At 46.0% G+C, this 24006-nt stretch overlaps 1 protein-coding gene across 8 annotated transcripts; it reads right to left on the bottom strand.

The window, feature by feature from the left end:
• ZNF805 (zinc finger protein 805) lies at positions 1 to 22121 on the bottom strand. 8 transcript variants are annotated; one of them, NM_001270905.1, is given in 4 exon segments: positions 1 to 9126; positions 13801 to 13896; positions 18115 to 18241; positions 21852 to 22067. In NM_001270905.1, coding segments are annotated over 4 exon segments (1884 nt in total). In that variant the 5' UTR covers positions 21882 to 22067; the 3' UTR covers positions 1 to 7495.
• Positions 22122 to 24006: the final 1885 nt, after the last annotated feature.

Here is a 24006-nt window from a genome sequence, read left to right as displayed (position 1 = left end):
TTCTTTAATCTCAAATTATCCACATCTAGTGATACAGGAATTATTATCAACCCCATATTCTTCAACTATCTCTGTTGTGGCCAGAACAACAGAGACAGCAAGAACAAACAGTGGATGAGGAACTGACACGTGCTACTGAAAGGACACAGCATTTACCTACCCATCACATCTTTGCCGAAATAAAAGCCAACAAAGGTGCATTTGCAAGTCAAACCACCTGAAGCGTATCTGTGAAAGACCCTTTCTCACAAGACTCACCACTGAATTCAATCCTGGCTAGTTTGTTTAGTATTTTCACTGTGATTGATTTTTTTTTCTTGGTTACAGTGGTTTACAGGTATATAAGCCTTCGTTTCAAAGCTATAGTTTATTTTTGTTATAGAAAATTTTATTTGCGTAATGTTACAGAAATGTAAGCTGACTCAGCATTTTCCCACTTAAGTCACTGTGAAAGAGACAACGCAGCAGGCCAGAGACTGCTATTGTTTGATCTTGCAAGGTTTACCCTTGGCTGCAGTCTGGGACTTAGGTTTTGGGAGGTTTCCCGTTGTTCCCAGTAATGAGAAGTAGCTCCCTGTGCCGAAATTGCCTGTGTAAACCATGTGGCTTCTGCTGGACACCTCCTGTTCTTCTGGAGGTCGAGAGTTATGGTGTGTGCTAGGAAATGAGTCCAATACTAACTCTGAGCAAAGGGTGCCCTGTAAGACTTTCTCTCACATGTTGTTCTAAGTCCCAGATGGAGCTTCAATCAAGCACATCCTGTGTGATTTATATTGAGGTAAGATCATCGAAGATGGTGCCTGGTTTCTTCGGGACTTCAGTCTGAGCCTTTACCTTTTACCGAGTTTGCTTTGGATTCTTTCAGTGTGGTACATCACAGCCACTGAGTATGACAAAATGCTGCGTCCTGTGAGTCTTTCTAGCAAATCATCGAATCTGGACGGGGCCTTGAGGACTCCAGCAGTCATTCATTCTGATTTCTAAAATTGTGTACATAGGTCCATAAACGTCCATGTAGTTTCTCTTTGGGGTCAAGGTATGCCATATATGGTGCCACCTATATGCACAGCTCTGTGGTAAACATGGCAGGGAAACTGAAAATTCTAATAATAAAAGTACTCTGCTGTGTATGGCCGTACACCAAAACACACATATACACTGAGGGTCTATTAAGGAACAAAAAGGAATGGGGCAGCAGTTGGGTGTGTGGATGATAAAGGAAAAGGAAATGGCCACAATGTGTCTGGTTTGAGTAACAAGACAGAAATTACGGGGACTAGCTGATGTTCTCCAGGCAGCTCAAACCACCTAAAACCACATGCATGCCTTAGCCCTTCTCTACTCCTTCTCCCCACCCGCTCCCACATTTCCTCAAACCCAGACAGAGATTCTCTGTCTTTTCTAGTCACACCAGCTTATGCAGGCATTGAAGAGTGAGTCTGGTTTATCTCATTTGCTTGAAAGAATGGACAAGATGTACTATCAAATGAGAATATATTATAAATAAATGAGCACAGTTTGACCCATTTTAGTAAAAATAAGTGGTGACCAGGAAACAAAAACCCACCTAATTAGAAGCAATAAAGAGATAAGGACATGGATTCTGAAATCGGCGTAGTGGCTTCCAAAACCCTCATTTCATAACTGTGAGACCTTTGACAAATTCCTTAATCTTTCTGTACCTCAGTTTTGTCATTTGTTAAAGGGAGAAAATAACACTGTGGACCACATGGAGCTGTCATAAAGGTGAAAAGAGCTGATGCGTGTAAAACGTTCAAAACAACGTCTGATACACAGTAATACTGTAGTTTTTCTTATGACGATTACGGGTGCATCTCCATGGCCAAGGTCATGGCCACATGATACATGCATATAGGCTCAGTGAGTATAAATACAGAAAAGGCGTGGAATGGTGACCAGTGGGCGATGACATGAGAAACATCCAACCTGGAGACATGGATTTGGGGAAACTGTGCATCACTGAGAGTAAAGTGTCTTCAGCGCAAATTAACTTAGGGTGAATGACAAGTTAGACAACAGCAAGGATCACGACAGATGGTGGGAAGTAAACCTGTTTTATAGACGGAAGAAAGACACAGACCCTAGAAAGGAAAACAAAAGGGATTCACAGAGGCCAGGAAAGGACCTTCAAGTCAGAGATTTAGCAGTAGAGAGGCCCAAAAAGAGAGCCGGGGGAGGGAGAGGGGGTCAAAAGGGACTTTTGCGAGACCTGCTTAAGTCAGGCAACAGGGGTGGAAGTTGCCATTTAGTAGCAGTATCTGGGGAGTAAAAGAAAATGTAAAGGGGTGGGGACAGGTAGTGCACAGAATAGTTACTCAGGGCGTGTGTGTGAGAAAAAGAAGGAATAAGCAGAGCTTGACAGGCAAGGAAGGATGAAACAGGTTGGAAATGAGGCTTGAAATAGGAAAGCTATAGATTATGGGAAAGAAGCTGCTTAATAAGGAGAAGCCTAAACAACAGAGTATGAAGAAAAGAGGATCAGGCCGGGCGTGGTGGCTCACGCCTGTAATCCAAGCACTTTGGAGGCCAAGGCGGGTGGATCACCTGAGGTTGGGAGTTCAAGACCAGCCTGACCAACATGGTGAAACCCCGTCTTTAAAAAAAAAAAAGAAAAAGAAAAACAGAGGATCTAGACAAGTTTGGTTGGGGAGGGGTATGTGGGTCTGATAACAAAGGGTTCAAGCAATCTTAGAAGAGGAATGATTCCTTCTCCACTGAGGCTATGACGAGGCTTACAGAGCTGGAGAATGTTACATACAGCCTTCCCCTGGAATACACAGCTCTGAATGGTATGCAGATCACCCTCCGTTATAAGATCTGTTAACAGAAATGTTAAAGGAGCCCAGTATAAAAGACGACAGGACTTCTACTCCAAATAATTCAGGATTTCTATTCAAATACTGAGACAAACCACCAGAAAACCATGACTTTGCAACTGAGTTTTGTCTGTTTTCTGAGTCCTTTAGTATTAACAACTAAGCAAAGAAATAAAAGATGTACAAAAGAACCAAATTAAACAACTAAAAAATACAAAACCCAAAATGAAAAGTCATGGACAAGCTCAACAGACTACATATGGCAGAAAAAAGAATCAGTGAGCTGAAAAAAGTCGACAGAAATTAACCAACATGAGAAAAGGGGAAAAAGAGACCAGAAAAAGGGGGTAAAAATGAAAGCACAAGAGACCTGTAAGACAGTAACAAATCACTGGAGTGCCAGAGAGGAGAAAGAATAGAGGTGAAAAAATACTTCAAGAAATTAATGGTTGAAAATTCCCAAATTTGGCAAAAGGCATAAACCAACAGATCAAAAAGCTGAAGAAAAACTCAAAAAAATTCCACGTCACAAATCTCATAACCAAACTTGTGAACACTACAAAAAACAAAACAAACAGAAAAACCCCACTGTGAACGCAGGCTGATAAAAACGACACGCTTAGGAACTAGGGAACAAGGTTCAAATGGTAACAGACTTCCCATCTGAAAGCACAGTGGGCAGAAGGAAGCAACGTGTTTCTCAAGTACTGAAAGAACTGCAGACCTTAAATCCTATATCCCACAAAAATATCCCTCAGGAATGCAGGGAACATAAAGACCCTTTTAGAGAAAGGGAACCAAAGAACACCCGTCACCAGCAGACGGAGCCTAGGAAAAAGGCTACAAGTTCACCAAACAGAAAATGTTAATAGAAGGTGGCTTACAATTTCAAGAAAGAACAATGGAATGGGTAAAGAGATCAACAAGCAATACTCCCTGTGGCTTCTGTAAGATATACTCGACAGTTGAAGCAAAAATTACATTTTCCAACATGGTGCTCAATTTTGAAGAGGAACTACTTTAGACAATTATATTAACAGGCAAGGTAAAGGGACCGATGGAAGTAAGGTTTCTATACATCTAAGTGCTAAACTTTCCATACCATTAACTGTAATTATGTTACATATGTACAGTGGACTACCCAAAGCAACCACTAAAAAATTAATACAAAGAAATATATTTAAAACACTACAAATATATCAAATGGAATTCTAAAAAACTGTTAAAAGACCAAAAAAAAAAAAAAAAAAAACCCAAAAAACCCAAGGAAAAAAACAGCAGAACACACACACACACAAAATCATAAAATAGCAGACATAACACTAACATAATTACCGTAAACTTAAAGGGTCCAAATACACCAATAACAGACAGAAGTATGCAAGCTGGGGTCAGGCAGAGTGACTCAGACCTGTAATCCCAGCACTCTGGGAGGCTGAGGCAGGCAGATCACCTGAGGTCATCAGGAGTTCAAGACCAGCCTAGCCAACATGGTGAGACCTCCTCTTTACTTAAAATACAAAAATTAGCTGGGTGTGGTGGCGGGCACCTGTAGTCCCAGCTACTTGGGAGGCGGAGGCAGGAGAATCGCCTGAACCTGGGAGGCGGAGGTTGCAGACTGCGCCACTATACTCCAACCAGGACCACAAAGCAAGACTCTGTCTCAAAAAACAAAACAAAACAAAAAACAAAAACAAAAAAACTAGATATAAAATCACAACCTGAATATATGCTCTTCACAAGAAACTTACTCCAAATATAGTGATAGAGATCAGGTTTAAAAAAGTATAAATCATGCAATCATTAACCAGAAATGTAAGAGGGACCATGTAAGTATTAGATAAAGAAATGATAAGAGTATTAACCGGAGCAATAAAGGACACTGCATAATTACAACAGGGTCAATATACCAAGAATACCAAGCAAACCTACGCGTGTATGTACCAAACAACAGAGCTTTAAATTATGCGGAGCAAAAACTGATAGAACTTAAGGGAGGAATAGATAATTCCACAATTACAGTTCAGGACTGCAACATCCCTCTCTCAGCAATTGACAGAAATACTACACAAAAAATCAGCAAGGACGCAGGAGACCTAAGTAACACCACAAACTAACAGGCTCATACAAACATTTAGAGACACTTTACCCAGTGGCAGCAGAACACACATTCTTTTCAAGCAGCTGTGTAAAACAAGACAGCCTATATCCTGGGTCACAAGGAAAAAGTCAACAAATTCAAACAGTAACATCAAATGTAAAACAAATTAGATATCAGTAACAAATAAACAGCATGGAATACTCCAGACACTTCTAAATAATCCATGGTTTAGAGAAGATGTCTCAAAAGGAATCAGGAAAACTTAGAACTAAGATAATCAAAAACATATTAAAACTTGTGGGATGAAACTAACAGCAGTATAAAGAAAACGTATAGAACCTAAAGCTTATATTAAAAAAGAAAAAAGCCTTAAATCCATAACCTAAACATCCACCTCAAGAAACCACTGAGTCGGACACAATCAAAGCCAAGTAGACGAAAGGACACGATACAGATCAGAGCAGGTATCAGTGAAATGAAGAACAGAGAGTGGAGAAAAATCAGAGACAGAAAGTGCTGTTTCTTTGAAATGATCAGTGAAACTGACGTATGTCTACAAAGACTGACAATGATAAGTGATACATTTCCAGTATCAAGAATACAAGGAACATGAGTACAGATCCGGCTGCCATCAAAAGGATAAAAGGTAGTATTTAAAAGAACGCGACAAATTAGAAAATTTACATAAAATGAACAATTCCCTAAGAAAATCTATAAAAATTCATTCAATATGAAATACTCTGAATAGTTCTATAGCTATTAAATAAAATAAATACGTAATTAAAAAGCATCTAGAAGTAAATCTCCGGTCCCACTTGTTCACTGGAGAATGCTATCGAACATTAGACAAATAACACTGATTCTACATACTATCTTCCAAAAAAGCAGAAGAGAATTCCTTCCAATTCATGTTGAGAGGCTATTTATCATCTAGACATCGGAACCAAGTAACATCTATCATTATCACTCATGAAATTACAGGAAAACTTCCTCAACAAAATACTAGCAAATGAAATACTGCAGCATGGTATATATAGACAATTATACCCATGACCAAGTAGGGCTTATCACAAGGACGTGAGGCTGGTTCAATACTCAAAACTCAATCAATGTAATACATCCTATCAACTGACTACGGAAGTAACAGCATATAATTAAATCAACTGATGGAGAAAAAGCATATGACAAAATTAAATGCTTCTTAATAAAAAAAAAATCAAATTAGGAATAGAGGGAAACTTTCTAAACTCAACAGGGAAACTTTTTGGAAGAAACTCTGAACATCATACTAATAGGAAAGTGTCCTTTTGATTTGGGTAGGAAAAAAAAAGGAAAAAAATAAAATAGAGAAACTGAACATTTCCCCCCTAATATCAGGAACAAGGCATGGATGACTTGTCACTCTTCATATTCAGCATCACACTGGAAAGCCGACCTACTACAATAACATGAGAAGAGCAAATAAAAGGTTTACAGATGCGGAGTAAGAAAAAACTGTCCCAAATTGCAAATGACATTTCTATGTTTAAAATCCTAAGGATTCTCCCAAAAGAAATGAAAGAAACAATGAGTTTAGGAAGGTTGCAAGACAGTAAAATAAGACTGAAAAAATAATTATGTTTCTGTTTCAGTATCACGTGAAATTGAAATTTTGAGTATCAATGCTATTGATAATCACTCAAAAAACTATGAAGCTATAAATCTTATTTAAAATGTACAGGAGCTATATTGTGTAAACCGTAAAACAGTAATGAAATATATCAAAGAATATTTAAATAAATGAAAAGGTATGACATGTTCATGAACTGAAAGGCTAATAAAGATGCCGATTCTCAACATACTGATCTGCAGACTGAACTCAATTTCTATCAAAATCCAAGCAAGAATATGTAAAAAACAGAAAAACCAATCCTAAAGCATATACGGAGAGCCAAAGAAACTAGGAATGCTAAATGAATTTTAAGTAAAAATAGTAAGAAAGAAATCACATTACCCTTTTGAGATTTACCGTACAGCTACAGCAATCAAGTGAACCAAAAGATAGGAATCAAGGAAAATTCTGAGTGTCAGTGCTTAAACCCCATTAAAAAAGGATTTTAAAAATCAAAGACCTAAACCGTCTTAACTGGTGCGATAAAATGTGCGCATTCATGTTTCCTTTTATCGTTAAGTATAAAAGTATTTCATAACTCGAGCCTTCATGTTTGTCATCAAAACAAGTGCTTCCCAAGAGACAGTGTGGTAGAACAAAGACATCGTGTTCCCAGACCTTCCCTTACTTTCCTGACATAGGACAGAAGTGTACACACAAGACGACAGTATCAAAGAAGCAGTGTTTGCATTTCATTCTTTTCTATGTCACCTCTTTTTATAAAAATTCCTGAGATAACGCTGCCCTGTAAACTACTGAGAAAGATGGAGCTGAAGGTTTTCCTAAGTGCATCGTAACCACTGGGTGTTTTTCCAGGAAGAATTCAGACGGAGAATAAGGCTCTCAGCTGTGTGATTTTCTAATATGACTCCTTAGGTGACAGATCATATTCTGCAACAGGTTTTCTCACAGTGAAGACACCTGTGGGGTTTCTCTTTGGTATGGCTGATCAGAAGCCATGTAAGATGCTTCCTCTTGCAAAAGATTTTCCTCAGTGGTGACATTCAAAAAGTTTTTCCCCAGTAAAAGTTCTTCGATGTTGACTGAGGTCTGCCCACTTGTGAAAGGTCTTCCCACATCTGTTACACTGATAGGATTCCTCCCAGTGTGCATCCTTTGATGCTGAGTGAGGGATGAGCTGCGACTGAAGGCCTTTCCACATTCACTGCACTCATACGGCTTCTCCCCGGTGTGGATGATGGAGTGTCGAATGAGGTTTGTGCTCCAGCAGAATGTCTTCCCACACTCGATGCATTCATAGGGCTTCTCTCCACTGTGAATCCGCTGGTGCCTTGTGAGGCCTGACCTGCGGTTGAAAGCCTTTCCACACTCCATGCACTCATAGGGCTTCTCCCCAGTGTGGATGCTGAAATGTCGAATGAGGTCTGCCCGATTGCTAAAAGCTTTCCCACATTCTTTGCACTCGAAGGGTTTTTCTCCAGTGTGGGCCCTTTTATGCAAGATAAAAGTAGAGCAGTGGGTGAAGGCCTTTCCACACTCACTGCACACATAAGGCTTCTCCCCAGTGTGAATCCGCTGGTGCCTCTTGAGGTATGACCGGTGGTTGAAAGCCTTCCCACACTCGAGGCACTCAAAGGGCTTCTCCCCAGTGTGGATGACATAGTGGTGAATGAGGGCTGCGCTCTCACAGAAGGCCTTCCCACATTCACTGCACTCATAGGGCTTCTCCCCTGTATGAGTCTGCTGGTGCCACATGAGGTATGACCTGTGTTTGAAGACCTTGCCACATTCGAAGCACTCGTAGGGATTCTCACCACTGTGGATGATGTAGTGTCGAATGAAGCCTGGCCTATCTCGAAAGGCTTTGCCACACTCTTTGCACACAAAGGGTTTTTCCCCAGTGTGGCTCCTGTTATGCAGGACAAAAGTGGAGCGGTGGGTGAAGGCCTTTCCGCATTCACTGCACTTGTAAGGCTTCTCTCCACTGTGAATCCGCTGGTGCTGTGTGAGGTGTGATTTGCGGTTAAAAGCCTTCCCACACTCCATGCACTTATAGGGCTTCTCCCCAGTGTGGACCATGTGGTGCTGCAGGAGGTATGTACTCTTGCTAAAAGTTTTTCCACACTCTGTGCATTCATAGGGCTTCACTCCAGAGTGAATCCTCTCATGCCGAGCAAGCAGGCGTTTCTTGTTAAACACTTTTTCACATTCATTGCATTTAAAAGTATTTTCCTCTTCTTGAATAACTGGATTTTTACCTGATCCATGTGAGTCACAGTCATGGACATCATCTCCTAAGGAGACTTGATCCTGTGTAATCCTTGGACACGCACTCTCAGCTGTCCCTAAACCATCAAGTTTGGGGCTCATTTTTCTAGGAAGTGTCTCCTTTTGGGAATCTGTCCCTGGTTGCAGGTGTTCTCCCTGCATTTCTGAAAACCCATCCTGATCCTTGGGCTGCCCCAACTGGAAGTCTCCGGAAGCACCTTGTCCAAGTCGGCCCCAGAATGGGTTTCCTCCAGACAAGCCGGGCTCGCGAGTGGTAGGTTCTGTGTTCTCGGCTTTTCCTTTGTCACCTGAAAGAAATCCAACACACAGGAGGGCCTGTTAGGAATGTAAAAAGAGAAGAAACAAAATCACCACTTCAGGAAAGAAAATGAAGTTATAAACGGTGCCTTTATGTCTGTTATACTTTGCCATATTGAACCCCAGATATATAATTTGTTTCTTCTCTTTTCCTTGGATTTCTGACTCCTTGAAAAAGAGACCAAGCAGAGAGATCAGGTGAGGGAACAGGGACTAGAGTGGAGCTGTCGCCTCAATTAGAGACTGAATATTTATATAAAGGTAACTCATTATGGGCTCCTAAATAGTTTAACCTAAATAGACGACTCTGGCTGACGTCTGGTGGCACCAGAAAGGTTAGGCCTCTGAGCCACAAGATACCAGCTGAACTCTAGAAAAGGAATGAAGGCTGGGAACTTCACAGGGCAATGTGGGCAATGCCACGTGGGCAATGCCACGTGGGCAATGATTTGATAAACTGTGCTTACGTAATAAAGCTCAATAAACCCTAAAAAGCAGAGCTTCAGTGGGCTTCGGGGGCTCACAATACTCTGTGCACATCTTTTCACACATCACTGCTGGGTGGGTGACATGTCACTGAGGAAGTTTTGTGTCAGCTCCACATCCTGTCTCTTCTAATCTGTATGCTTTGTCTGTAATAAACATAACTGTGAGCATAATAGGTTTTAGAGAATTTTGTGAGTCTTTTTAGCAAGTTATGAAAGCTGAGGGTGGTTTCAGGAAGTCCCTGAATTTGCAGTTGCAGTGAGAGGATTTGGGTAGACCTGAAAGTCCCGGAGGACTGTGTCCTCAATCTTGAGTTTGGCTGATCCTGGGAAGAACATCAAGACAGCTTTCCAGTAGAAGGTACCCAATGCAGTAAGTCCTACTGGTCACAAGACAAAGTGGGACAGACAGAACGTACAAAGGAGCTACAGCACACGAGTGGATGGTGTTGGTGAGAGGCAGAGGGGAGCTGATTCCCAAGATTCTGACTAGGTGACAGCTGTGAAGAGCAGTGCCACTCCCAGGAAAGGGCTCCTAAGGCCGTGTGGTACTGGCACAGACGTAATGCAAACTGGGAATAGAGGAAAAGAGAGACTTCGGAAATCCTCTTACACACGGCTGGGGCTTTGGTACACGGCAAGGAGGCACCTCAGTGGTGAGAGAGCACTGAGGACACAGAGCTAGAGACAATGGCTGCCCACGTGAGGAATGGAATACTGCACTCTACCACATTCCATGCTGAAGACCAACTTCAGACGGATACAGACTCAAAGGCCAAATGGCAGGTTTTACACCTTACAATAAAACAAGCAAGAATACCTTTCTGATACTGGGGAGGGCAACATGTTTTCCACATGGCACAAAATAATCAGGTAAATAAACCATACATCAGACTGCACTATGTAAGAAACTAGAAACTCTAGTGAACAAAGGATACTTTCAGAGAGTGGAAGGACAAAATTAAAAACTAGACAAATACACCTGCAGCAAATATAACCGATAAGCGATAGGTACGCAGAATGTATACAAATCAAATCAAAAAGAGAAAGCCAAACCGCTTAGCGGAAAAATAGGCATTTATCACCAAATAACACCCCACAGAAGAAAATTCAGATTGACCAAGAATCACGTGAGACACTAAAGCACCTTACCAATGAGGAAAATGCAAATCAAGAGCACAAGAGATCCATCTGATCAGCAAAAATGGAGGGGCCTTCTAGTTTCAAGTACTACATAGGACACCGAGCAATGGAAACATCTAAAAATTCCTGAGAGAAATTTTTTGACATAGGTCCTTTAGAAAACAGTGGAAATGATCTTGCAAACTACAACATTTGCATAGTCCATAATCCAATTATTTCACTCCAGAAACATGAGAAATGTGCCCCTACACATGTGAAAGATGAACAACATATATGAATGTCCACAGCATCACTGACTATGGAGGATAAAAACATGTAAACAATTAATCCTCAGGCAGGGAATGAATATAGGAATACATAGTGAATCATGGACATTTATTTGTTTTATTTTCTTCAAAGGTGAGGAAGTTGAGCATGTTTTTATGTTGAGTACAGAAAGGATCAAGTTACAAAACAGGCAGAATATACGTGAAGAAAACATGTCCATGAAAAGGCGTGATGTAAACTCTTGAAAAAACGGACCGTGGCCAAGGGCAAGACCTCTTCCACCAGGGGAAAGGAAAGCTACTGATGGGGGAGGTTGAGATGAATGAGTAAGGGTTGCTGACGAAGCAGTGTAAGTAGATGATGCTGCCAACATGAAAACCTGCTGATACGCCAGCGGCAGTCATGCTGAGACACTGGTGGGTGGGGAAGAAAGGTCTGAATGCAGTAAAAAGAGCTGACCAGAGGCATAAAGCAGATACTAATATCCTGAATGCTGGAGTACCCCATGCAGGAAAAAGAGCAGACCAGAGGCATAAAGCAGATACTAATATCCTGAATGCTGGAGTACCCCATGCAGGAAAAAGAGCAGACCAGAGGCATAAAGCAGATACTAATATCCTGAATGCTGGAGTACCCCATGCAGGAAAAAGAGCAGACCAGAGGCATAAAGCAGATACTAATATCCTGAATGCTGGAGTACCCCATGCAGGAAAAAGAGCTGACCAGAGGCATAAAGCAGATACTAATATCCTGAATGCTGGAGTACCCCATGCAGGAAAAAGAGCAGACCAGAGGCATAAAGCAGATACTAATATCCTGAATGCTGGAGTACCCCATGCAGGAAAAAGAGCTGACCAGAGGCATAAAGCAGATACAAATATTAGGTTTTGGGAATCTATTAACATCCCCTAGAAAAAAAGATGGTAAGAACTTAGAAGAGCACAAGGAGGGCAGGTGTGGTGGCTCACGCCTGTAATCCCAGCACTTTGTAAGACTAAGGCAGGTGGCTTACCTGAGGTCAGGAGTTCACGACCAGCCTGGCCAACATGGAGAAACCCCTTCTCAACTAAAAATACAAAATTAGCTGGGCGTGGTGGCGCATGTCTGTAATCCCAGCTACTCGGGAGGCTGAGGCGGGAGAATCGCTTGAACCTGGGAGGTGGAGGAAGTTCTGGTGAGCCAAGATTGTGCCACTGCACTCCAGCCTGGGCAACAAGAGTGAAACTCCATGTAAAAGAAAAAAGAAAGCAGAAGGATAGGTCTGATGGAGGTGGTAGAGGGATGAATTCAGGAGACATGTATTATGTGAAATCAAAAGGATCTAGAGATGGCTGGATGCAGGGACTCACGTAGGAGGTGGAGTGGTTGACCTGTCTGAGGCTGCGTCCAGTCCCCTAATAATCCTTCTGGGTGGCAGAACCATTCACTGGAACTTGGCAGGTGGTGGGAACGAGCATGGTCATGGGTTCCTTCTTAGGCATGTTGAGTTTTGTGCCTTTCAAATTTTCAAGTGGAGATGTGGCACTGAGGAGGGAATGACCTGGAACAGACTCTGAAAGGCTAAAAAGGGACTGCACAGACATTCGTGGACTGGATGAATGTCTCAAGGGACCTTTGCAGGCAGAGACCATGGCTCTGCAATCGCACCAATCCACACGCCTGACAGACGGTCTCAGTGCCCTTAGCAGCCTAGGTGTGGGACAGAAAGGTCATATGTTACCATGAGGTTTTTGGAAAACAGGAGATATAGGAAGATATGGAAAAAAAGCTGCTTCTGGGTGTCTGACTGATGCTCAGGGGATGGGTGGAAGGAGAAGGTGGGAAAGGCTGGTAGGCAGAATATAACTGGAAAGAGAAATTGGGAGGGTAAGAAAGGCCCTATTCCCCAGAGTTCAGAAGGAAATGTGCCACAGCATCACTCTTCAGGGTTAATAAGGACTTTGTGATGAGTCACTTACTACCCGAAACTATGAAGCTTTATGCATTAATGTATCAAATAACTACATCTTCAAACTGCCCAATGGCATAACAATATTTTTTTCTTTTTCTAAATAAAAATAATTTCTAATAGCATGTTTCAGGAGCAGACTGAGTGCAGTGGACTGAGCAGGTGCTCACCAAACATCTGCTCTTCTCCTTGGGCAGGCAACTCGGCCACAATTCGGAGACTCACGAGCCCACGTACAGCCAAATGCCCAGTTCCCCTGCATGAAATATCGGGGGAGATGGTATTTCTGGAAGTGGGTGTGACTTCCCTTATTCCTTTAATTCTCTACCAGCAAGAGGATGTCAGGACAACCTGAAAGCAACAGGTTAATGACAGAAGGGCCCTGAGTCGGTGGAGAATTCCCTGCTGGCCCACAGACCTCAGTCTGAGTGAAAGAATTTTCACATGTGAGCCATTTAAATTTTGGAGTTTGCTGGATACAGCAGCCGGTGTTAACTCAGCCGAACTCATATGCAAACTTCACTAGGGGCACAGAGTAGGTGGCTGGGAAACCAGGTTCCAGGCCCGCAAGGCTGAAGCCCCAGGACAATCTCAGTTCATACACCTCACTCCTCCCCAGGAGTGGTGACAAGTGTGAGGACAGAGAAACCACAGGTCAAACGGCTCCATGGCTCTTCAAATGGAGCATTCTACTGTGATCTACTGTAAGAGTTATACATAGACAGGCCACACTGAGAAGCTTCCCAAGAGATCCCAGGGCCAGTGGTCTCCTCAGTCTCAAACCTGCAGGGATTCCCACTTGCCCAGATCTTGGCTCCTACCTGGACGGGTGCCTTGGGAGAGGTCTTCCTTCCCGGTCCATGGCTCCTGCCCATGATCTAGGTGGCAGATCAGCTCTGGTCTGGGAACAGGACACCCTGTTTATGGAGAAAGAAAGTGGACACATGCATGTTGGTGAAAGGACATACAGACGTACAATCTAGTCTGGGACTTCAGGATGGGGACCAGACCTTGGAATGAAGCTGCTCCTGTGCATGGGGACGAAAAGCTGGCATGTGACCTGGAAACAAGAGCAGGCCATGCCATGCTGCCGTGGGATCTCTACCCCAGACAGTAAGTCAAGAACGAGGACTTATAGGCTGTAACCATGTCCAGGGGAACAAAAAGCTGGCGTGTGACCTGGAAACAAGAGCAGGCCATGCCATGCTGCCGTGGGATCTCTACCCCAGACAGTAAGTCAAGAACGAGGACTTATAGGCTGTAACCATGTCCAGGGGAACGAAAAGCTGGCGTGTGACCTGGAAACAAGAGCAGGCCATGCCATGCTGCCGTGGGATCTCTACCCCTGACAGTAAGTCAAGAACGAGGACTTACAGGCTGTAACCATGTCTGGGGGACTGGGCCACACAAGTTAACTGCATTATGTCATTCCAAAAGTGAGTATTTATGGAATACCTTAGAGAAAAACTGATGTGTTTACATATTAAATAATGACTCTTTTCATTCAAAACAAGGTATGTGTCTTCATTGGTCTAAGTCTTTTATTTTTTTTAACATCCTAAGCAAGGTTTTATAATGTTCTCTCTCTAAACCACAGACTCAATGAGTCTGTCACCTAGGCGGGAGTGCAGTGGCATGATCTCGGCTCACTCAGCCTCCCAAGTGGCTGGGATTACAGGTGTGCGCCAGCATGCCTGGCTAATTTGTTTTGTATTTTTAGTAGAAATGAGGTTTCACTATGTTGGCCAGATTGGTCTTGAACTCCTGACCTCAGGTGATCCACCCGCCTCGGCCTCCCAAAGTGCTGGGATTACAGGCCTGAGCCATGGTGCCCAGCCATTAAATGAGGGTTCTAGTTGAGGATTACCCCACAGCATCCCCAGGAAGTCCATATCATAATCAACACCCTTTTGTTGACAAAGAAACCCAGGCTCAGGAGGTAAAGTGATTTGCTGAAGAGCACAGAACCGGGAATGGCTGAGTCAGTAAGGACCTGCTCCTGCCATCTCTGTCTGTGCTGTTTAACCACAAAGCTCCACAACGCTGCCCAGAAAGTGCCAGGTCCAGGCATGCTGACGACAATAATTGTGATGGGATGACAGTAACAGTACTGGTGGCAACAGAGACTGCAATGGCTCCCTGCCCACAGCCTGGTCTCCCAGGTGCTGTTCTGAGCCCTTTTCATATAATGACCCTTGACCCTGACAATGGCCCTGGGATGCAAATACGGTAAGTCCTCATTTGAACAAGGAGAACACTGAGGCACAGACAAGTTCGGTAGCTTGCCCAAGGCCACCGTTTTTAAAGAACACAGCGGAGACTGGACACCAGGGTTCTGGCTCCAAACCCTGGTCTCCCAAGCACCACACTAAGGAGGAAACCACGAGCACCACGGCGGGTGGCAGAGGGTGGTGCTGATGCAGAGACGTGAGCGGGAGGATTCACCCTTAAGGACCAGCGACCAGAGCAAGGGGCAGGTGCAGTGACTCCAGACCCAGCATTTCATGAACCATTAAAATACGCAAAAACTGAACATCCTACTGTGATATGACATGAGGATATTTACAGAAACTTCATATAGCAGCACAGTGGCTCACATCTGTAGTCCCAGCTACTGGAGAGGGTCTGAGGGTCACAGTGAGCTATGATCTTGCACTGTTGTACTTCAGCCTGGGTGACAGGGTGAGACTCTGTCTCTAATATACAGAAATAACGAGTAGTACCTACTTTCATCAATATTTTACAAAAGAAGGCTGGGTGTGGTGGCTCACGCCTGTAATCACAGCACCTTGAGAGGCCGAGGTGGGCGGATCACCTGAGGTCAGGAGTTCGAGACCCGTCTGGCCAATATGGTGAAACCCCATCTCTACTAAAAATATAAAAATTAGCCAGGCTTGGTGGCGCGTGCCTGTAATCCCAGCTACTCAGGAAGCTAAGGCAGGAGAATCACTTGAACCCAGGAGGCAGAGGTTGCAGTGAGCCAAGACCACACCACTGCACTCCAGCCTAGGCAACAGCGAGACTCTGTCTCAAAACAAACAAACAAACAATGTTGTTTGGTCCCTGTGAGCTCACGCTGCTTGTTCAGGGCTGTGAGCCTCAGGCTGCTCCCTCTGTAGAAAAGGGGAAATTACCAGCAGTTTACAGGATGTGAAGACCTGGCCCTAAACCAGACTTCGCCTCAAATGTGAAGGAGGCAAGAAGAGAAGAAATAAAAGAACGACTTCCTCGGGGTGTCTCTCACTACCAGCTCAGAAAGTGTCTGTCCAAGCACTCTCCGAAAAACAGTTTCTCAACCTGAGCACAACTGACATTTAGGTCCAGAGAATGCTTTGTTTGGGAAATGGCGGGGAAGAGGAGGAGAAAGGATCTGTCCTGTGCATTGTAAGGATGTTTGGCCGGGCGCGGTGGCTCACGCCTGTAATCCCAGCACTTTGGGAGGCCGAGGCGGGTGGATCACGAATTCAACAGATTGAGACCATCGTGGTCAACATGGTGAAACCCCGTCTCTACTAAAAATACGAAAAATTAGCTGGGCATGGTGGCGCATGCCTGTAATCCCAGCTACTCGGGAGGCTGAGGCGGGAGAATTGCCTGAACCCAGGAGGCGGAGGTTGCGGTGAGCCGAGATCGCGCCATTGCACTCCAGCCTGGGTAACAAGAGCGAAACTCCGTCTCAAAAAACAATAAGGATGTTTAGCGGCATTCCAGGTCTCCACCCACTACATGCCAACGTCATCTTCCAGTTTTAACGACCAAAATGTCTCCACGCACACCCCAGCATCCACTGAAGATCAACATCGTCCCTGCTTGAGAACCACTAGCTTAGAAAGACATGAACAAGGTAAAGGTAAGAGAGTATGGTGAGAAAGGGGCCTCCCTGAGATTTAGTGGTCAGGGAAGAGCTGCGTGAGGAGGCGCCAATGGTGCTGAAAAGGAGCAGCCATGTGAAATGCTGCATTACCCTGAGAACACGCATCAGAGAGAACAGCAAATGCGATGGCCTGAGATGGGTGGGCACTTGTGGAAACAGCATGAAGCCCAGCAAGGCTGCAGCAGAGTGACTTTAGAATCGGAGAACGTGATGGCGATCGAAGGGTTGTTTAGAATAATACCTGGTGGTACTGAAGGTAAATGTCTCCTGGGGACCTGCCTGACTCAACCCTTCTTGGAAAACATCCCACTGCCACGCCACTAACTGGGCTGTGGAGCAGATACATGAGCAACCAGGCACCACACCCAGGCAGATCCTGCTCTGGAACTCAAAAAAAGAACTGCAGACAGAGGCCATCTATGCTGGGCAGTGGGTGAGAGATGGAGGGAAGCACGAGCTGGAGATGGAGCAGCCTCTGCTGCCTCAAGCACACCTCGTCGAGGCCAGAGAAACAGACAAGAAATCTGGAGGGGAAGGAGAGATCACGAAGAATAAAGCCTCGGGTGGCTATTCTTCCTTTGAACTCGCTGAGGTAGAAAAGAACCATACAGAATAGACAGAGACATGAGCAGACAGAGAAGCCAGGACATTACTGTGGTGGTTCTCAGTTCCTACACCAGCCCCTTGTAATGCACAGGTGGAAAGCCTACCGTTGGGGTCTGCAAAACACCCTGTTTCCTCCCAACCCCTTCTCCTTTGGCTGGGAGCCAAAGAGATACAGGGAGACTGTATAAGAAGTGAGTGTAGGCCGGGCGCGGTGGCTCACGTCTGTAATCCCAGCACTTTGGGAGGCCGAGGCGGGTGGATCATGAGGTCAAGATATCGAGACCATCCTGGTCAACATGGTGAAACCCCATCTCTACTAAAGATACAGAAAATTAGCTGGGCATGGTGGCGCGTGCCTGTAATCCCAGCTACTCAGGAGGCTGAGTCAGGAGAATGGCCTGAACCCAGGAGGCGGAGGTTGCGGTGAGCTGAGATTGCGCCATTGTACTCCAGCCTGGGTAACAAGAGCTAAACTCTGTCTCAAAAGGAAAAAAAAAAGAAAGAAAAAAAAAAGAGGTGAGTGTAGAAAATGACTGAAGTGTGGGAATGAGGCAAAGCAGGTTCAAGAGGCCTTCTTGACCCGTCAGGCGTGGAGTCAGAGGATGGAATGAAGGAGGTGGCAGGTCCCTTGCATCGTGGAGAGGGAAGGCCTTACCCAGAGATACCAGGAGCCCACAGTTTTCCAGCATCACCTCCTGGTACAGGGTCCGCTGAGCTAGGTCCAGCTGCCCCCACTCCTCCTGGGTGAAAGTCACAGCCACATCATCAAAGGTCACAGACACCTGAAATGTCAAATAGAGGGAGTAGAGTTTGCCCCGGGACTGTCATATGTGCGTTGCTGGAAAAGGTGAAGCAAGATCAAGGCCCAACTCACTGAGGACCTCCTGAGGGCCCAACTTTGTACCAGGCGGAAGGTGGCCACTGCTTTGGACAGATTAAAGCCTCCTACACAGGAGCTACCAGAGAATGACAGCAGACAATGGCAATAACTTGCAGACTGTGAGATGCAGACAATTAGAGTTCAAGAGCAGCAGAGGAATGAGAAAATCATGACAATGACAATAAGAACAGCAATAATGCTGACCACGACAGTGCCTGAGCCTCACTGGTCCGGCTCATGCTGAAGCCTTCACGTTCTGTTTTAAAGCAACTACAAGTCCCCAACTCTGAAGTCAGAATCCTCCAGTTTTAATCTAAGCTCCTGAAACTGACACTTGCCAGTTTTTGTGATCTTAGGCACCTCATTCATTTCTGCTTCAATTTCCAGAATTCCCACATCTCCCAGTAACAGACATGAGTTCCTCAGAGCTTGATGGGCTTATGAGATCTTATTAATCCTCCCACAGCCCCTGAAGTATTACTAAACACCACCACCCATCACCTCCATGTCGCAGTCACTGACCTAAGGCTAAGGGAGCTCCACAGATTCTCCCAGTGTTTTTTTTTTTTTTTGTATTTTTGTTTTTTAAGAAACAGGGTCTCACTCTATTGCCCAGACTGCAGAGCAATGGCATGCTCAGAGCTCACTGTAACCTCAATCTCCTGGGCTCAAGCAATCCTTCTGCCTCAGCCCAAATAGCTGGACTATAGGCACGTGCCACTGTGTCCAACTATTATTATTATTTTTTTTGGTGGAGCTGGGATCTTGCTATGTTGCCCAGGCTGGTCTCGAACTCCTAGCCTCAAGTGATCCTCTCACCTCAGCCTCCCACATCATTGGGACTTCAGGTGTGAGCACCAGACCCAGCCAGAGTTTCATATCTTATAAGCAGACACAGGATTTCAACCCAGGTCCCTCTGCTTCGGGGTTTAATACTGTGACCCCAACAATCCTCCATCACCAACGTGAATCTACGATAATAAAGTTGTGAAGCATTTCTTTTTTTTTTGAGACGGAGTTTGCTCTTGTCACCCAGGCTGGAGTGCAATGGCGCGATCTCGGCTCACCGCAACCTCCGCCTCCCGGGTTCAGGCAATTCTCCTGCCTCAGCCTCCTGAGTAGCTAGCATTTCTACATATTTTTGCTGTTTAATCTATTTTAGCAGCTACTGAAACTATTCCCAAGACATGGGCAAAGCCCTCATCACCAAACTTAGGAGTGCCAAATGCCTGAGGAGTGGCAGTGCCCGGACCAGCTCACTCTCTCCCCTGGACCCCAGGGAGACTGCACAGTGAACCATCAGCCTTTTCCCTCCTTGAGTGCTGCCGGCAGGGATCCCTAATGCCAGTGTACTTCAGGACCGGGAAACTCAAGTGGCTGAGGACAACGCAGGCTGTGGTTATGAGAATCTGGCCAAAATGCCGTATGGGCTGAGGTAGGAGGAATGTCCAACAAAGGACCACGGGGTGTTGCTCTTCCAGGCCACGTCTCGGCTGGTGGGGATGGGGGAAACCACGGTAACCTCACAAGTCCTCTTGGACCTCCTTAAACAACCAACACACTTTGCCTTGGTCTACACAGTCCTCTCTACCTGAGCACCTGCCTTTCGCTTCCAATGGCCCCTGTGACTTGCTGGAGGAAAACTGCGAATTTCACCTACAGGGCTTCTCAGCCAGCTGTCTGTAAAAACAAAGGCTCTGGTGGCCGACATACGAAATACGAGTTTCTGTTACTTAAGTACTGTGACTTTCGGCAGGCAACGGAACAGGTTGGAGTCTTGACCTCTTCTTGTGTAAAGCAGTGCTGATGACAGAATGTCCCTTTAAGGAGATCAGGATTAAATGAGATGATAAATAACGCCCACCTCTCAGTTCACATCAAGGACTTAACGAAGGCCGTTACAGTTCTTGTGTTATTTTTGTTTGTTTTTTTTTTGAGACGGAGTTTCGCTTGTTACCCAGGCTGGAGTGCAATGGCGCGATCTCGGCTCACCGCAACCTCTGCCTCCTGGGTTCAGGCAATTCTCCTGCCTCAGCCTCCCGAGTAGCTGGGATTACAGGCACACGCCACCATGCCCAGCTAATTTTTTGTATTTTTAGTAGAGACGGGGTTTCGCCATGTTGACCAGGATGGTCTGTATCTCTTGACCTCGTGATCCACCCACCTCGGCCTCCCAAAGTGCTGAGATTACAGGCGTGAGCCACCTCATTATTCATGCTCTTTGTCCCCACAAAGTCTTTAAGACCTCAACTCAGTAGCTGTCTAAAACTTTTGCCAGATTCTCTATACAAAAACGCCAGACCTGGGGCAGGTGACAAAGGGACTACTTTTAGTCTGAACTGCCATGAGAGGCGTCTTCAAAGAAGTGACATGTGAGCAGAGCCAACAAGATGTGAAAGGGTCTTGCAGAGATCTGAGGACAATGTGTGAAGCTGAATGAACTGTAAGGGTGAAGGCTGAGGGATGAAAAAGAATTCCGCGTGATCAGATTGGTGTGTCTGAACAGCTGAGCCAGGGAGGAAAGGAATGAAACAAGGACGGAGGTGGTCAGCCAGAGGACCGGGTAGGGACTTGGGCAGCCCATGGCTGAGGATTCGGCTTTTTTTTTTTTTTTTTTGAGATGGAGTTTCGCTCTTGTTACCCAGGCTGGACCGCAATGGCGCGATCTCGGCTCCCCGCAACCTCCGCCTCCTGGGTTCAGGCAATTCTCCTGCCTCAGCCTCCCGAGTAGCTGGGATTACAGGCACGCGCCACCATGCCCAGCTAATTTTTTGTATTTTTAGTAGAGACGGGGTTTCAACATGTTGACCAGGATGGTCTCGATCTCTTGACCTCGTGACCCACCCGCCTCGGCCTCCCAAAGTTCTGGGATTATAGGCGCGTGAGCCACCGCGCCCGGCCGAGAATTCGGCTTATGTGTGTGATGGGAGTCCCTGGAGTGGAGCTTCATCTATCCTTCAACCGATGATTGAGCACCTGTCAGAGGCCTGACACTTCCGGCGGTGGAAAGCTACAGAAGGGCTAAACTACAAGTGGCGCGTGTCATGTGATCGGCGTTCTCTGCTCTTGGTCCTCTGTTGGAAGCGGAGGCAAAAATCAGGGGCACAGTCAGTTCTCAATCAAGTCCTATTTGGGGCCTACCGTCCACAAGTCAGCGCTTAGCTTCCTGAAGTGTCACCGGAGAGCAACCTAGCTCCTTGCAAGCCTAACTTAGGGCAGACGGGCTCCCAGGGTTGTCTACTGCGGAAAAGGAGGCTGGTTTCCCGGGAACGTTGCTACCGACTGTACGTCGCCGCCCTATTTCTACGTATGGTTTCGCTACCGTTGACTTGACTATTCCGTCTCTCAGGTGCCACCGCGACAGGGGACAACCAAGTGACGAGCCTGCTCCACGTTTCGTAAACAGACAAGACTACAGAGAGGAATCCTGTGACTGTGTTGGCTGCCAGCCTGCCCTGGAGGCTTCTCCGAACTAGGAGAAAAGCAGTGAAGCCGAAACCTAGTCCACTCACCTGCGCCGGGTCCGTCAATGCCGTCGCCATTACTGGGACCCTGCAGCCCTAGCGGGGCGGGTCCCGCGGGCTCGGCCGAGCCCCACCCCTTCCCTGCGCAGGGCGCGGTGACCTTGGCTGACAGTCGAACTACCCCGTGATGGGGAGGCTCACCGTTCACTCCGAGACGCAGAGGTCGCTGTCTGCCTCCTACCTGCTCATTTCCCCAGAGCCGCCCGGGAGGGGGCGGCGTTCCACCGCCCCCTCTCTAGAGCCGGCGTGGACAGAACCGTCGCGCTCAAATGACGCCACCACCCAAATGCCGGAAATCCCGCCCCAAGCTTCGCGGCCCACAGAAAACGCCCCTGTCCTGGACCATCATTGGCTCCAGAGCCCGCCACGTATCGGGCAATGCCTTCTGGTTAATGTAGTTTTTCTCTACAAAAACACTTGCAGAGGGGACTCATCCTGAGCCCGTAGGCCTCGGCGTAAAAGACGCCTGCCTCTGTCCCGGGGGCACAAGTCGGAGGCCAGGGGGCAAGCTTGAAACCGTCCATTCTTCGCCGGGGGAAATCGAGCCCCAGGAGAAGGCAGCGACGTGTGCCACGGTCAGGGCCACTACAGAGACTCTGGAGCAGGCTCCGGACCCTGATTTCCACCTTGTGTTATCTCCCCTCCCGATCCTCATTTTTTTTTTGAGACGGAGTTTCGCTCTTGTTACCCAGGCTGGAGTGCAATGGCGCGATCTGGGCTCACCGCAACCTCCGCCTCCTGGGTTCAGGCAATTCTCCTGCTTCAGCCTCCCGAATAGCTCGGATTACAGGCACGCGCCACCACGCCCAGCTAATTTTTTGTATTTTTGGTAGAGACGGTGTTTCACCATGTTGGCCAGGATGGTCTCGATCTCTTGACCTCGTGATCCACCTGCCTCGGCCTCCCAAAGTGCTGAGATTTCAGGCATGAGCCACTGCACCTAGCCATGTCTGGCTTCTTTTACTTAGCATCATGTTTTCTTTTCTTTTTTTTTTTTTTTGAGACAGAGTTTTGCTCTTGTTACCCAGGCTGGAGTGCAATGGCGCAATCTCGGCTCACCGCAACCTCCGCCCCCTGGGTTCAGGCAATTCTCCTGCTTCAGCCTCCCGAGTAGCTCGGATTACAGGCATGTGCCACCATGCCCAGCTAATTTTTTGTATTTTTAGTAGAGATGGGGTTTCACCATGTTGACCTGGATGGTCTTGATCTCTCGACCTCACGATCCACCTGCCTCAGCCTCCCAAAGTGCTGGGATTACAGGCTTGAGCCACCGCGCCCGGCCGCAAAACAGATATTAAAGTTAGTATGTTTATATTCCATCACAGGAGACCAGAATGTCTGGAATCAGTCCAGGTGAGGAAAGCTATATAGATACTGGAGACACTTTTTTTTTTTTGAGACAGAGTTTCACTCTGTCACGCAAGCTGGAGTGCAGTGGTGCAGTCTCAGCTCACTGCAACCTCTGCCTCCCAGGTTCAAGCGATTCTCCTGCCTGTCTCATGAGTAGCTGGGATTACAGGCACAAGCTACCATGCCCAGTTAAGTTTTGTTATTTTTTCGAGATGGGTTTTCACCATATTGGTCAGGCTGGTCTCGAACTCCTGATCTCAAATGATCTGCCTGCCTCCGCCTCCCAGAGTGCTGGGATTACAAGTATAAACCACCACACCTGGCCTGGAGACACTTTTAAATCCCTCGTGTAAACTATGTCAGAGAGTTTTCATTATTTAAACATATATCATCTGGTGATCAGTGCTGAGGCCCTAGTGATTTTTCTGTCCTTACTTAATTGCCAAAAAATTGCCCAGTGATGTCCTTTTCCAGCAACTCAAGTGTGTAAATAGCAGAGTTTATATGTATGAACTGGTTAATTCATCAGAAATTGCCAAGTTTTTGAAATGTTAACTCAGGAAAACCGATAGGATGAAGAAAAGCATGTAGAAGCAAGCACTATGTCTCCTCACGCAGGTAAAAGGAAGAAAAAACAAACCAAAAGACACGTAAATACCGAATGTGCAGCTTAAAAACCATGAACCGATGTCCTGGAGTATTTAACTGGCAGGTCTGCCATAATGGGAGCTGTTCATCTGAGTGAAGTGGCTGAATCATTTATACCTGAGTCGTCGGTCTGGTCCTAACAGAA

Source organism: Callithrix jacchus, chromosome 22 (genome assembly GCF_049354715.1).
Source record: "Callithrix jacchus isolate 240 chromosome 22, calJac240_pri, whole genome shotgun sequence".
Taxonomy (NCBI): domain Eukaryota; kingdom Metazoa; phylum Chordata; class Mammalia; order Primates; family Cebidae; genus Callithrix; species Callithrix jacchus.
The sequence above is the reverse complement of the archived record's forward strand: the minus strand, read 5'-3'. Positions and strand labels throughout refer to the sequence as shown.

Bases quoted from the DNA above. Each gene is read 5' to 3' on its own strand.
- ZNF805 (XM_008988743.6), bottom strand. From the start codon at position 18,148: ATGCTGGAAAACTGTGGGCTCCTGGTATCTCTGG. The intron at 13,897-18,114 runs GTAAGGCCTTCC...CTCCATAAACAG, and splicing joins TGGGCTCCTGGTATCTCTGG to GGTGTCCTGTTCCCAGACCA. The intron at 9,127-13,800 runs GTAGGAGCCAAG...GATTTCTTTCAG, and splicing joins CTCCCAAGGCACCCGTCCAG to GTGACAAAGGAAAAGCCGAG.